Source organism: Equus caballus, chromosome 21 (assembly GCF_041296265.1).
Source record: "Equus caballus isolate H_3958 breed thoroughbred chromosome 21, TB-T2T, whole genome shotgun sequence".
Taxonomy (NCBI): domain Eukaryota; kingdom Metazoa; phylum Chordata; class Mammalia; order Perissodactyla; family Equidae; genus Equus; species Equus caballus.
Window position 1 is genome coordinate 58694274 of NC_091704.1, and position 16380 is coordinate 58710653.

At 43.1% G+C, this 16380-nt stretch overlaps 1 protein-coding gene across 1 annotated transcript in view; it reads left to right on the forward strand.

The window, feature by feature from the left end:
* MYO10 (myosin X) overlaps positions 1-16380 on the forward strand; it is a 210741-nt gene that overhangs the window by 171483 nt on the left and 22878 nt on the right. The window contains exons 22-26 of the mRNA XM_005604338.4: positions 6898-7004; positions 7852-8088; positions 8444-8489; positions 9229-10095; positions 10992-11115. Of these exons, the coding sequence (XP_005604395.2) occupies positions 6898-7004; positions 7852-8088; positions 8444-8489; positions 9229-10095; positions 10992-11115 (1381 nt within the window). The remainder of the gene's footprint in view (positions 1-6897; positions 7005-7851; positions 8089-8443; positions 8490-9228; positions 10096-10991; positions 11116-16380) is intronic.

Below are 16380 nucleotides of genomic sequence, written 5' to 3' on the forward strand. Positions count from 1 at the left end.
ACTCGACAAGTAGCAGTGCCACAGAGAAGTTCTTTAAAGTTTCCACTTAAATCACATTGTTTTTAACCAAGGAATTTTTTGTTTTAAAAAAAAAAATAGAAGGAGAAAGGAATGGAGGGAGAGAGGAGGACGGAAAGAGAGAGCTGGATCTTGCAGTTTGACCGTATTAGTCAGCTCGGCTTGCTATAATAAAATACCATAGACGGGGCAGCTTAAACAACAGGCCTTCGTTTCTCCCAGTCCTGGAGGCTGGAAGTCTGCGATCAGGGCACCAGCATCACCGTCAGGATGAGAACCCTCTGCCTGGGTTACACACAGCTGCCTTCTTGCTGGGCCCCCATTTGGCAGAGAGAGTGAGCTCTGATCTGTCTTCCTCTTCTTACAAAGACGCTCATCCCATCAGGGGGCCCCACCCTCCCGACCTGATCTAAATCTAATCGCCTCCCGAGGGCCCCACCTCCAAATGCCATCATACTGGGGGTTGGGACTTCAACATGAGAATTTGGGAGTAGGGGGACAGAGTTCAGTCCATACCTTTGATGAGTTTTTAGGTATCACCTCGAGGCCATTCAGCAACGGAAAGTGTGTAAAGAACATACTCTTCTGTTCTTAAGGAATTTTAACTGGCCAGGGATTCAGATAGAAATATCTAATAAGGTAGAGATGGCATGCAGAGGTAATTGTTTCCTATTGCTGTGTAACCAACTACCAAAGGCTTAGCAGCTTTAACAACATGCCTTAATTATTGCACAGTATCTATGGGTCAGGGGTCCAGGCACCGCTTAGCTGGGTCCTCTGCTCAGGGTCTCCCAAGGCTGCAATAAATGTCCGCTGGGGCTGCAATCCTTCTGGAGTTTGAGGTCCTCTTCCACTCTCAGGTGGCGCCAGAATCCAGTTCTCAACAGTTGTGGGACTGAGGTCCCTGTTTTCTTCTGGTTGCCACCCGAGGCTGCTCTCAGCTTCTATAGGCCCCCTACCCAGTTCCTTACCACGTGACCTCCTCCCAGGATCTCCCTCAACATGACTTCTTCAAGACCTGCAGAAGAATCTCTGGCTCCAGTCTTCTAAGACCGAGTCTTATATAATGTGACGTATGCACAGAAGTGACATCCCGCCATCTTTGCCATATTCTCGTTGGCTAGAAGGAAGTCACAGGTCCCACTCATACTGGTAGGATTAAACAAGGTGTAACTCACTGAGGGTCACCTTAGGGTGTGTCCTCACAGGTTTATGGGTCTCTCTACCTGGAGTTTTACTCCCTCTTCCTTATTTAGCCAACTCGTCCTTCAGGTCTCACCTTAGATGTAGACTTTGACAGGAATCCTTTTGGTATTCTTCAGTGCTTCCCCACCCCAAAAGCTCACCCCCAAAAGGGGTTAAGCTCCCTCCTCCTCTGTCATCCCACATCATCCTATTTTCGCCCCATTGTGACACTCAACATTTTGTCATGCCATCTTGTCATTGCCTCTTGACTTCCTTACAATCACCCGATGGAGAATGTAGTCACTTGACCGTTCTTCTACACAGTACACATGGGAGCTCAGTGTCTGTTAAGTGCTGGAAACCTATGAGGGATGGCACAGGATGCTGTACATTTAGTCACTCAGGGAAGACTTCCTGCAGGAGGTGGCTCAGGTGGTGCTCTTGGCAGTACAGTGTAGACTGCTCTGATTTTTTCTGCATTCGCTGTAAACTGATATCCTCCTGTCTTCACGCCTCATACAGTGAAGCAACATCAAAGATCATTATGACTCACCCAGCCAGTAACAGTGTCTTCTGAGCTCTGAAGAACTGATCCAACTTCACTTACAACTTATGTTCTGGAAGTTAGGCCCAAGCAAGGCTCGGAACTGGAGCACCGGGACAGAGAGACACAGACACAGAGACGTGGGCATTGCCCTCAGTTCACGGCATTGCTGGGAGTTAAGGCATCCCACTCAACTGATAAATTAAATCATGGAGTGCTATAATCTCTTTAAGGAACAAGGACACAGCTTCTCCGGGAGAGAGCTCGCTGTGGATTGGAATGATTAGGGAAGTATTCAAGAAGACGAAATCTTTTAAAGAGGAGTTAAATTTTAATTGGTAAAAAGTTGGAAGTATAAGTAGGATAGAGGCGTATCATTTCACGTAAACATTAGCAAGAAAATGTAAACATTCAAGCGTTTGAATTGCGTCTGCTAAGTAGCTTTGACCTCGACCGACATGTGACTTAATTATACACTAGTGTGTGACTGTCGGTGTAGCTGCCAGAACGTCTTTGCATTTGAAGTTTTGAACCTCTAATGAACATCTGGATCTTCTGGTAGAGAAATTTCCATCGTACTTACACAGGGAAGTGTGGGCAGTGTTGTAGTCAGCAGATCAGACATGGCACCCGGTCTGAATGAGCTGGCATAAATAGGACATGTGTAGTCCTTGGAAGCCAAGAGTTCCTACCTGCTGGGGAAGCATTCCTCATAAGGGAGGAGGCCTTCCAGACCTCCGTGGAACAGCCGGTGAGGAGATCCTGACAGTTTTCCCCACTTAGAGGCTGAGTTGAGGGTGACCCTGGTGGGCAGCTGCTCCCCTCTCTTTTCCTGGTTTTGACTTTTCTCTCTCCCTCATAACTCCAGCACATTTCATTTATCTAACCTCCTCGACTATATTGCCAGGCGTTTTTTCCTCTGTTCTATGGCAATAAAGCCTGCAAGAGGTACTTTTATAAAGACATCTAACTAGAATAATCCCTAGGCTCTTGAGCTATCTAAGATAAGGATGAAAAAAGCCACAGGAAATTGTTCATACTGGGTGTTGAGTCAAGTTCAGCAGAGCGGCCCCTGGAGGGGGCCTTGCCCTTTCCGAAGCTGCTTGATGGTGCCCGCAGAGGACAGCACCGTCATTCATGGCAGGGCCATGCTGGCTCTGTCTTGGCCGCATCCTGGGAACGTTGGGAGGTGACAACAGCTCACCACAGGGCTGGGAGAACTGGCATCACTTTCCATGTGTCATTGCATAAATTCAGGGTGGATATTCTTAGTGAAGCCAAGTCAAATGTGTGAAAGCATCTTGCTCCACTTGTTTGCCCTTCAGGTTAGTAAAAGAGAGAGAATCTAGATAAAGATGTGGGAGTAAATTTAATAGGCAGAGCAGAGAGCTATCTTTTTGGGTTTTTTTTATTGAGGTCATAATAGTTTATAACATTGTGAAATTTCAGTTGTACATTATTATTTGTCAGTCACCATATAAATGCGCCCCTTCACCCCCAACCCACTTCCCTTCTGGTAACCACTAAACTGTTCTGTTTGTCTGTGTGTTCGTTTGTCTTCCACATATGAGTGAAATCATACAGCATTTGTCTTTCTCTTTCTGGCTTATTTCACTTTCTCTTTCTGGCTTATTTCACTTAACATGATACCCTCAAGGTCCATCCATGTTGTTGCGAATGGCACGATTTTGTCTTTTTTTATGGCTGAATAATATTCCAGTGTGTGTGTGTGTGTGTGTATGTGTATACCACATCTTCTTGTGAGTGTGTGTGTGTGTGTATGTGTGTACCACATCTTCTTGTGAGTGTGAGTGTGTGTGTATGTATGTGTATACCACATCTTGTGAGTGTGAGAGTGTGTGTGTATGTGTATACCACATCTTCTTGTGAGTGTGAGTGTGTGTGTGTACCACATCTTCTTGTGAGTGTGTGTGTATATACCACATCTTCTTGTGAGTGTGTGTGAGTGCAAGTGTGTGTGTATACCACATCTTCTTGTGAGTGTGTGTGTGTATGTATGTGTATACCACATCTTCTTGTGAGTGTGAGTGTGTGTGTGTGTGTATACCACATCTTCTTTATCCAATCATCCAGTCATCAGTTGATAGGCACTTGGGTTGCTTCCGCGTCTTGGCTATTGTAAATAATGCTGCAGTGAACATAGGGCTGCATAAGATTCTTTCACTTGTTGATTTCAAATTCTTTGGATAAATACCCAGTAGTGGGATATTTCTCTTTTTAATTTTTTGAGACATCTCTATACTGTTTTCCATAGTGGCTGCACCAGTTTGAATTCCCACCAGCAGTGTATGAGGGTTCCCTTTTCCCCACAACCTCTCCAACATTTGCTATTTTTTGTCTTGGTGCTTTTAGCCATTCTAATGGGTATAAGGTGATATCTTAGTGTAGTTTTGATTTGCATTCCCTAATGATTAGTGATGTTGAACGTCTTTTCATGTGCCTATTGGCCATCTGTATATCTTCTTTGGAAAAATGTCTGTTCATATCATTTTTTTGATCTGGTTGTTTGGTGTTTTTTGTTGTTCAGTTATTTGAGTTCTTTATATGTTTTAGAGATTAACCCCTTGTCAGATATATGATTTGCAAATCCTTTCTTCCAGTTGGTGGTTGTCTTTTTGTTTTATTCCCAGTTTCTTTTGCCTTACAGAAGCTCTTTGGTCTGATGAAGTCCCACTTGTTTATTTTTTCTTTTGTTTCCCTTGTCTCAGTAGACATGGTATTCAAAAAGATCCTTCTAAGACCAAAGTCAAAGAGTGTACTACCTATATTTTCTTCTAGGACTTATCTTCAAGTCTTTTGATCCATTTTGAGTTAATTTTTATATATAGCGAAAGATAATGGTCTACTTTCATTCTTTGCATGTGGCTGTCCAGTGTTGCCAACATCATTATTGAAGAGACTTTCCTTTCTTCATTGTATGTTCTTAGCTCCAAGAGCTATCTTTTTAATAATTCCAATCAAGACATTCTTTAGACTTCTGATAAGGTGTGAGACACTTGTTCCTTCATAAAGGTTTCCCTTTGTTCATCTAATAAATGTATCACTCATTAGAAGTGACATTTTTGTTTCATTATATCACAGCCACCACCAGTCTTTCCCAAGATTTGACTTACTAATATTTTTTAAATATTCACCAAAGCAAAAGCATTAAATAAGATCCTTAATACTGAAAAATAATCTCAAAGAGGATTTTAAATACTTCTTTAAAGTCCAGCCTTTGAAAACTGCTTCAGATTCATGGTTTTGATAGAGATTCATATTTCTGAAAGCTTTTTATCATTCTCGAACAAACAAGCTTTATACTTGTAACTTCCGTACTTTACATTAAAATTTTTTTTTTCTTTTTTTTTGTGCTGAAGATGCAGTTTCTTCGTGCATCAACAGAGCATACTAATTGCAATTATGGGCAGAGGATCGTACAAAAAGCTTTCCTAGAATTATTTGCAGTAGAATTTTATAAATGCTCGGGAGCCCAGAGCAGGAGTCGGTAGGGCTTCTCTAGTCACATGGTGGTAGGGTTCTGTATTTACTCTTCCACCCAAATGTCATGGAAGAGACAGAGCAGAGAGTCTGGAAAAATGTGCCATCAAGAGCACATAACGCGTCGTTATAGGCCAGAATGACTCACAGGAGCATAAATCAAAAACTCATGAATGAGTGAGTGTGTCATGTAGCCCCTGCCCATACCCGCATGCGGACCGTTAATAGAAACGCGTAAAAATATTTGTCACTATTTTTTTTAGGGCTCTTATGCAAGACTTCTTATGCATGCATTAAATCTGAAATTGCAAAAGTAAAAGCTACCTTGATTGAGGGAGAGTCTTAATATTTTCATATCTCCCCCCAAATTAGAAATTCTGATACAAAGTGCCAATTATCAGACACACTTATTTGACACTAATAGCATGGAGGTACCCATGCCAAAAAATAGGCCAGCAAGTAGTTACAATTTATTTAGCCCTAATTCTAGTACTCTTGTGATGGCTAAACTGAGATGTAGCTTATTAAATGGTTCAATTCTAATTTCAAACTCAGTTTTCAGAATTACATTCATAATTTCATTTTTTTTAATATGCATTAAAGTTTATGAAGCCAACATACTCTGGTCATAATCACTTGACAGGCTTGAAGAGAGGGACTCCATGGGATAACAAAGTAACATTTTACAAATTTCTTCAATTTCTTTCCTTCCCTCCCTCCAGTTCTTTCTTTTTTATCTTGTAAGGATTATCTCTGTATTTCTTGTTACTTACAGTGCTGGTCCTAAACTGTTTGTGCAGCCCACAATGAGATAAATGTTTACAAACCTTTGTAACAATATCACAGTCACTTTGAATCTAATGATGATAACCCATTTTGTTGAAAGTAATAATAACCCAATAATGGGACCCTTTTTTTTGGTGAGGGAGATTGGCCCTGAGCTAATATCTGTTTCTGACCTTCCTCTATTTTGTATGTGGGATGCTGCCACAGCGTGGCTTTTTTTTTTTTTTTAATAATTTTTTTCTTAGATTGGCACCTGAGCTAACATCCATTGCCAATCTTTTTTTTTTTTCTTCCCCCTTCTTCTCCCTAAAGCACCACAGCACATAGTTGTAAGTTCTAGTTGTGCTACGTGGGACACTGCCTCAGCATGGCGTGATGAGTAGTACCATGTCCACACCTAGGATCCGAACCAGCGAAACCCTGAGCCGCTGAAGCGGCGCATGTGAACTTAACCTCAGGGCCAGCCCAAAACAGCATGGCTTGATGAGCGGTGCATAGGTCCACGCCCAGGATTCGAACCAGCAAACCCCCGGCCACCAAAGCGGAACGTGCAAACTTAACCACTACGCCACCGGGCCAGCCCCAGGGACTTTTATTTTATATATCCTTTTTGGTTTTTTCTTTCTAGTAATGTATCTTTACTATATTTTACAAATGTCTTAGTCCCATGACAGGTAGAAATTTAAAAAGAACAAAAAACCAGGGCCCTTCCCCACAGTGTGTTTGAGAAGCTGCTGTCTGTGTTTAGAGCAAACTTAAGGTGAAAGAGAAAAGCCTTACCCCCCAAAGATAGATCTGACTCAGATGCCTTCCTTCTACTGGCCACGTTCTTTGGTTCTGACACATCACTCCCTCTTGGGCAGGTCTTCCTTCGAGAATCCTTGGAGCAGAAGCTGGAGAAACGGCGGGAGGAGGAAGTTACTCGGGCGGCCATGGTGATCCGGGCCCACGTCTTGGGCTACTTGGCACGGTGAGAAGCAGGCCATGCAGAGGGGAGAAGCTTTGGAGCTCGGTGAGGGGGGCCCTGCCCATTGTGCATCACCAGGCAGAGTAGCCCCGGGTGTGGGCTTTCATTTATTATAGACGTGGATGCAGGCTTCGGACCAGGCTCAGGAGAGTCCCAGGTCAGTGCTCATGACTAGCCGTGCCAGATGCCTGGGAGGCTTGACCTGGGCGGAAAGTAGGAACAAGGGCTCCTGACGTTTCAACTGGAACAGTGACATAGGGGACCATGCTGAGATGTTTAAATTGCTTACCTAGTTCCTCTGCATTGCATACTGAAGCCGCAGGCAGCCTGGCTGTTGCCATTGCGTTATCTCCTTGTGTCCGCAATGGCCCACTCTCCGGTGTTTGCTGAACGGGGCCGCTGCTTTTCATGTGCCTTTGAGTTCTGCCCACCTCTGCAGACCAGCATGCCGCACAAAACCCCACACGTTACGTTTTCTGAAGCGCAAAGCTGTCCCGCTGTGGTGCATTTTTTTTTTTTCCCCTCATACGAACAGCAGACTATATCAGATCTCTTGGTTCTGTTTACAACCAACCCAACTTCCTGCCAGGAGTTTTCAAAGTCAGCATTAGGGGTTATGTGTTTATTTAGCCAAGATAATGATAGAGTTCTTGCTTTAGTTTTGTTTGTTGGTTTTTCTTTTGTTTTGCCCAAAGGGGCCTCCTTTTGCTCCTGTCTCTATAATGAGTATCATTCCAGAACTCGGTCCGGTTCTTTTGTCTTGTAGCATTAACGTGAACTCATTTGAAGAGCCTGAAGCCTCATTACCTCAACAGTTATTCTGTTGTGCTGTTTTTGTTTTCATTTTCAGAAAGCAGTACAGGAAGGTCCTTTATTGTGTAGTGATAATACAGAAGAATTACAGAGCTTTCCTTCTGAGGAGGAGATTTTTGCACCTGAAAAAAGCAGCCATAGTTTTCCAGAAGCAACTCAGAGGTCGGATCGCTCGGCGAGTTTACAGACAGCTGCTGGCAGAAAAACGAGAGGCGGAAGAAAAGAGGAGACGGGAGGAGGAAGAGGAAAAGAGGAGACAGGAGGAAGAGGAGAGGTACGGTACTCTTCTTGCTTGAGTGAAATCAAAGGACACCTTTTGAGTTTTATGCTCCGTATCCAGCCTTGCGGCAAGAATTCCCTGTGGGTGCTGAAGAACTGCCTATTTGAAGTAGTAACTCTTGGTGGCTTGTATAGAAAATTCTTGGCGGCCTTGAAGACCCAGTTCTGTGTACATTCTTACTTATGCACAGAATAAGTCTGTTGGTAAAGGAAGAGTCTGTCCTTCATGCTTTTTACATTGTCTTTAGTAAAGCTTCTAAAAAAAGTTAGCTCTGTGTGCAAAGTGGTTCTAGGATGTGTTTTCATTGTTCTTGTTTATCTTGACTGTCTTTTTTCTTTACTATTTTTAGAGAAAGAGAGAGGGCACGAAGAGAAGCTGAGCTCCGTGCCCAACAGGTGAAGAATGCCTTGACAATGTGGTGGCTCATCTGTCCGTTTTCTTCCCACTTCCAACACTTGGACTCCAGGATCCAAAACTAAAATAAAGTATAAAGATATAGGAAGAAGAACATTAGAGCAGATGTTTATGATGCAATTTCTAACCCGTTACATTGGGTAGAAATTTGTGTATGCCTAAGATTTTCGTGTGAGTCATGACAGCGTAATTTCTCTAAACCAGTACACCCACTGTATTCGTTTGCTCCAGACGCCATAACCAAGTCCCGCAGTCTGGATGGAAAACAGGAATTGATTTTCTCACAATTATGAAGGCTAAAAGTCCAAGATCAAGGTGTCAGCAGGTTTGGTTTCTTCGGAGACCTCTGTGCTTAGCTTGCAGATGGCCAGCTTCTTTCTGTGTCACATGGCCTTGCATCTGTTTGCATGCATCCCTGATGTCTCTGTGTGTGTCCCAATCTGTTCTTATAAGCACACCAGTCCGGTTGCATTAAGGCCCATCACCCTCATGGCCTCATTCTAACTTAATAATCTCTTTAAAGGCCCTATCTCCAAGTACAGACACATTATGAGGTGTAGCGCGGGTTCGGGCTTCACATATCAATTTCCGGGGGGTGGGCACAGCACAATTCAGCCCGTAACAAACACCTCACATCTTGGTTCTTCATTGCAAAGGAAGAATGATGCTTATACTCTTTGTGGGGACACTTTCTGACATCTTCCTTCCTCTTCTGTCCAGGAGGAAGCAGCAAGGAAACAGCAAGAACTGGAAGCCTTGCAGAAGAGTCAAAGGGAAGCTGAACTGAACCGTGAGCTGGAGAAGCAGAAGGAAAACAAACAGGTGGAAGAGATCCTGCGTCTGGAAAAAGAAATTGAGGACCTGCAGCGCATGAAGGAGCGCCAGGAGCTGTCCTTGACCGAGGCCTCCCTGCAGAAGCTGCAGCAGCTGCGGGATGAGGAGCTCAAGAGGCTGGAGGACGAAGCCTGCCGAGCCGCCCAGGAGTTCCTGGAGTCGCTCAACTTCGACGAGATTGATGAGTGTGTCCGGAACATCGAGCGCTCCCTCTCGGTCGCCAGCGAGTTTTCGGGTGAGCTGGGTGAACTGGCTGAGAGCGCGTGTGGGGAGAAACCCAACTTCAACTTCAGCCAGCCCTACCCCGAGGAGGAGGTTGACGAGGGTTTTGAGGCTGATGATGATGCCTTCAAGGATTCGCCCAACCCAAGCGAGCACGGCCACTCGGACCAGCGAACAAGCGGCATCCGGACAAGCGACGAGTCGTCAGAGGAGGACCCCTACATGAACGACACTGTGGTGCCCACCAGCCCCAGCGCCGACAGCACCGTGCTGCTCGCCCCATCGGAGCACGGCTCCTCCAGTGGGGAGCCCACCTACTGCATGCCCCAGAACACAGCGGGGCTCCCCTCCCCGGATGGCGACTTTGACTATGACCAGGATGACTACGAGGATGGCGCCATCACCTCTGGCAGCAGCGTGACCTTCTCCAACTCCTGCAGTAGCCAGTGGTCCCCAGACTACCGATGCTCTGTGGGGACCTACAACAGCTCCGGGGCGTACCGGTTTAGCTCCGAAGGGGCGCAGTCATCGGTGAGTACCCGCTGTCCCCTTGGGGCCCAGGCTTGCCCACATTGGGAGGGAAGTTATTTGTGATCCACACCCATGTTGAACCATCCCTTGGATGAAGACGTCTCCCACAGAATGTGCCAAGATTCCAAAGTCGGGCTCTTCAAGAGGATCCTAAGCTCCTTTCTCTTGCCAAAAGCAATGATGTTAGTACATGGAACTTTGATGTGCCTGTCATAGGTTGAAAACAAAGCCCAAAACTCCGTTTTCCCCAAAGCCCAAGAAAACTGGCATTTTCAATGGAGACTTTGGCTGTGTCTGTGATAGCTTTGCAGTAGGTTGGGAAAGGAGACACACCCTAAACTGGAACTGGAATTGCCAAGGGCATTTTAGAGAACTGTCTGCCCAGCAGCTTCACAGTCCCTAACGTAGGATGGTCTGTCTCTTCTGGTTGTAAAGGAGGAATCTTTAGGGCTTTAAACATGCTCTTTCCGGCTTCTGGATTTATTTATAGTTTCTCTTTTATTTTTTGTCATTGGCCATGCATTAAATACTCCCTTCACTTTCTAAGACGTGAAGATATTTTTAGCATGGTAATTTAAAGGGAATTAATTCTTGCGTGGTGTGATTGAGTTACACCTTTAAACAGCAGTGCTGTTTTTAGACGGGAGATAGCCTTTGGGTTCATGTGTGTCTGGTATTTTATGTACCAATTCAACACACCATTTGACCTTCCACGTCAGTATTTTATAATTCTGAATTCTTATGATGACCACACTCTGTTGCGATGTTATGAAGTGGCGTATTGCTTCTTTTGTCAGTTGTTTTTATTTTTTCCCTGTTGGGACATGCTGGGCATTTCGTTGCTTGTTCTCGGCCCTTTCTGCTCACCTTTGCCTCTGTCTCTCCCTCTTGTCCAGTTTGAAGACAGTGAAGAGGACTTTGACTCTAGGTTCGATACGGACGATGAGCTTTCCTGCCGGCGGGACTCGGTGTACAGCTGTGTCACGCTGCCTTACTTCCACAGTTTTCTGTACATGAAAGGTACGAGCTGCGGCCACCGCGGTGCTGAGGTTGCGGGTAGAATGATGGAAACTGAGGTTTTGTTTTCACCGAGGGTGATTGAGGGAGACTGGGAATGTTGCCCCACGTACTGCTTTCCTAGTGCTAGGTCCCCTTAGGTGAGTGGAAGGCGCCATGGTGTTGTGACATGGTCACACCAAGAACCTTGCCTGACTCAGTTGCTGCAGTGGTAGGATGGATGGAGTTTGCGACCACTGTCACCATTTTCAGTCTCTCTCTCGTTCTCTCTCTCTCTCTCTCTCTCTCTCTCTCTCACACACACACACACACACACACACACACACACACACATGCTTCTGCTGGAGTTGGTGTAGCCCATTACAATGATAGACTGCATTTTTCTCTCCCATGGGGTATTAAAGAGCCTGGAAGGATATTCTATACATGGGGCGAAGTAAAGATCTTAGAGAGGGCTACACCTTGCTTCAACTGCTTCCAACACCTGCTCCCTATCCCACACTTTGATGAGAATTTTACTTATGTGTTTTGATTGCTATTAAACTTTGCATGCACTGTATTGAGCCCTAATACTTGGGGACCTTGACGCATACTCCTATAGGGAAGAGTGCGTAATTAGGACCTTCTACTCACACTTATTCATGTTCTTGACTCTGACTTCTCAGTCAGCGGCAGGGACTCTGGAAGAGAAACCATAATCACCACTCATTTCTGGTAGGCTTTTTTTTTTTTTAAAGATTTTATTTTTTTCCTTTTTCTCCCCAAAGCCCCCCAGTACATAGTTGTGTATTCTTCTTTGTGGGTCCTTCTAGTTGTGGCATGTGGAACGCTGCCTCAGCGTGGTTTGATGAGCAGTGCCATGTCCGCTCCCAGGATTCGAACCAACGAAACACTGGGCCGCCTGCAGCGGAGCGCGCGAACTTAGCCACCCGGCCACGGGGCCAGCCCCTGGTAGGCGTTTTATACAGAGCATTGGAAGAGGGGCCCGCCTAGTTTCTCACATGGCCGTAGACTGGATGAAGGGAAAGAGTGCAGACCTTGGGGATGGGGCAGGGAGCATGAGAACCATCATCCCCAGATCATGTCTTTTTTTCTGTGCCCCTTTCTTTGATTTTCCTCCCCAAAGCCCAAGTACATAGCTGTATATCTTAGTTGGAAGTCATTTTAGTTCTTACATGTGGACGCTCCTCAGCATGGCTTGAGGAGCCACGTGTAGATGGACACCCAGGATCTGAGCCAGTGAACCCTAGGCCACTGAAGTGGTACATGCAAACTTAACCACTATGCCACCAGGCCAGCCCCTCTGTGGCCCTTTCTTTTCTCTCCTTTTCCTGTTGTGTTTTCTCCAACCATATTCTTCACTTTCTCTCTGCTCCCATCTTGCTTCATTTGCTTTTCCTTTTCCTCCTCCCTCATGAAAAACTTTGTATGCCGTCTCTTTTCCTGTTTCTTCTGTTCTTCACTTTTGCTTCTCTATTCTGTTGGCTTATTTATCTTTTTTCCTCTCTCTTGTCCTCTTTAATATTTTTTCTGTTCTTCTTCACTTATGTGTTTCTTTTCATTGGATTTCTTTCTTCGCTACTTTTGTCGCCCTTGTTGAACATCAGTGTAGGTACTAACATCAGTCATTCGCTTTTCAGAGTTCTGCCATTCTCAGCCCCGGATCCCCAAGGAGCTCTTGGAAACCCCACTGGGTTTGTCTTAAGGGAGATCTTCCTATTGCCTCAAGTCACTGGTTGGTGGAAATTTTTATAGGAGCATTGGAATGAAAAAGATTGAGAAATTCTAACCAAGTGACCTAGCTAGTATTGGAACACTCAGTGAAGGAAAAATGTAATTGCAAATCAGAAACTAGCGATCCAATAAGTATCTAATCATAGCATTTTAAGGTTTTCTCATGCATTTCTCAGAATAAATATAAACTTTTTATTATTAATGTATTTTCCCCTCTCTCCCTAATTAGTTTTCGTTCCCTAAGTTAGCTTTAAAATTCCTTATATCACTCTTATTTATAATATATGGCATAGATTTATTACATAATTGTCTGATTAAAACAAATAAGATTAGGAAAAAGTAAAGATACATTCAAAGTGTTAAAATCTCAAGATTAAAGCGTTAAAAGCTCCTGAAGATAAGCAAATGAATTTTTGGCAAACTCATCTCTTAATAAAAAAAGGTATTGTGTAAATGCATCATCATTTAATCTTTAATGAAATTTAAAATTGTGACAAAAAGTTTCAGAGAAACCAATGATAAAGAAAATCCAAGGACCAGCTTCTATTTTATGAGCATAAATGAGTTGTCATCAGCCTCATAGCCTACTCAAGGTGTTTGCAATTAGGAAATTAATAGCATTGATCAAATTCTCTAAAGGATGAAGAAGGAAGAGAGCACCCAGAATTGGAGAGGGCGGGAAGGCTGGGAGTGAGTCCTATTAATAACAGAAGGGCAACAGAATAAATTCCTGGTGATTGTTGTTGTGATAACTGTTGTCACCTATGTCTTTAAACAACCGTGAGTAACCTTTACCATTTAAAGATAAGGTAATAGAATAACTTGTACTACAGTTTCCCCTGGGTTTGTCTCGAGAAACCCAGATTAGTCACAAATCAAAAAGAAAAAAGTTTTGTTATGGTAGTTCTTGGCAAGTTTGCTGTCTGTTAGCAGCTCCAGAGCCTGGTGTGGTCACAAAGACTTCTCAACCAGTGAGCAGGCAATGCTTTAGCTCTAAGAAAGAGCAACAGTCTGCAGAGTTCAATGAAATGAGTGCACTTTGCACACTGAACGCAAACAAGTGTTGTCATTGCTTCCTTTGTTCCAATGGGAGGTTTAGATCTATAATCATTGAAGCGGCCATTGAAGAAATGAATCTGAGAAGGTCTTTTATTTAAATGTATTTCTAATCTGTAAAAGAAAAGCATTTTTTAAAAATTTTTATTGAGTTAATGATAGGTTACAATCTTGTGAAATTTCAGTTGTACGTTATTGTTTGTCGGTCGTGCTGTAGGTGCACCACTTCACCCTTTGTGCCCACCCCCCACCCCACCTTTCCCCTGGTAACCACTATTCTGTTCTCTTTGTCCACATGTTTAAATTCCTCATATGAGTGGAGTCATACAGAGATTGTCCTTCTCTATCTGGCTTATTTCACTTAACATAATTCCCTCAAGGTCCATCCATGTTGTTGAAAATGGGGCGATTTTGTTCTTTTTTATGGCTGAGTAGTATTCCATTGTGTATGTATATCACATCTTCTTTATCCAATCATCTCTTGATGGGCACTTAGCCATGTCTTGGCTATTGTAAATAATGCTGCAATGAACATTGGGGTGCATAGGACTTTTGGAATTGCTGACTTCAAGCTCTTTGGATAGATACCCAGTAGTGGGATAGCTGGGTTGTATGGTAGTTCTATTTTTAATTTTTTGAGGAATCTAGATACTGTTTTCCATAGTGGCTGCACCAGTTTGCACTCCCACCAGCAGTGTATGAGGGTTCCTTTTTCTCTACAACCTCTCCAACATTTGTTACTATTAGTTTTAGATATTTTTGTCATTCTAATGGGTGGAAGGTGATTTCTTAGTGTAGTCTTTTGAGATGCGTTTCCCCAATGATGAACATCTTTTCATGTGCCTATTGGCCATCCGTATATCTTCTTTGGAGAAATGTCTGTTCATGTCTCCTGCCCATTTTTTGATCGGGTTGTTTGATGTTTTGTTGTTGAGTTGTGAGAGTTCTTTATATATTATAGATATTAAGCCTTTGTCAGATGTATGACTTACAAATATTTTTTCCCAATTGGTGGGTTGTTTTTTTGTTTCAATCCTGTTTTCATTTGCCTTGAAGAAGCTCTTTAGTCTGATGAAGTCCCATTTGTTTATTCTTTCTATTGTTTCCCTTCTCTGAGAATACATGGTATCTGAAAAGATCCTTTTAATACTGATGTCAAAGAGTGTGCTGCCTACATTTTCTTCTAGAAGCCTTATGGTTTCAAGTCTCACCTTTAGGTCTTTGATCCATTTTGAGTTTATTTTGGTAAATGGTGAGAAAGAATGGTCAATTTTCATTCTTTTCCAGTTTTCCCAGCACCATTTGTTGAAAAGACTTTGTTTTCTCCATTGTAGGCCCTCAGCTCCTTTGCTGAAGATTAGCTGTCCATAGATGTGTGGTTTTATTTCTGGGCTTTCAGTTCTGTTCCATTGATCTGTGCACCTGTTTTTGTACCAGTACCATGCTGTTTTGATTACTGTAGCTTTGTAGTATGTTTTGAAGTCAGGGATTGTGATGCCTCCCGTTTAGTTCTTTTTTCTCAGGGTTGCTTTAGCAATTCGGGGTCTTTTGTTGCCAAGAAAAGCATTTTTCAATACTTACTTTCAATATCTGTGTTTAAATGTCCCTTATTTTTATTACTGGCTGATCACAAAAGTAAACAACTTGTGGACATTTTATAATAAGTTATTGAAGTAGATTCTGCTCTCTAGTGGGTTCAGTTAAAACAGATTTTTGAATGATGGTGGTAAGATATCACTCTTGAGCATCCTTGGGAAATCTAGAATAAGAAGATAAAATTATCCTGCTAGAAGAGTATTAGAAATATTTTTTATCTTGTAAAAGATGACATCTCTATATCCTTGTCTGATTTCTCTCAACCAAAAAAAATTTTCCCACTAAATAAATTACAGCCAAATTCTTTTTTTACATCTAATCATATTTCAGTTTAGAGTCTTACTTTGTTTCATGTTCCAAATCTTTACTTTCTACATATAAACCATTTTCACATGTTGATGCTTTTCTTGGAAGTGTTTATCTAAAAAATATTGCTAAACTCTGGAATCACTGACAAGTCTTGTTCCCCACACTGACCAAGTAAGGAAGGAAAGTGTAAACTTGACATCATTTTAAACTGATTTCCCCTCCCTGGGTCTTTGGAGATAAACATGACCCATACATCGTTCTTGCCTCCTGGCCCTTGACTTATTCATTACTTGTCTGTCTTTTAGCTCCTTACCAAGATTTTTCAGCTAAGTAATAGCTGCTTTGGATATAAGGAAGGGACGATGTTCTTTTTCTTTCTTTCTTCTTCTTCTTTGTTTTTTTTTGTTGGGGAAGATTGGCCCTGAGCTAATGAGCTAACGTCTGTGCCAGTCTTCCTCTATTCGATATGTGGGTTGCCACCACAGCATGGCTTGATGAGCAGTATGTAAGTTTGCACCCAGCATCTGAACCTGTGAACGCTGGGCTGCCAAAGCAGAGTGTATGAACTTTACC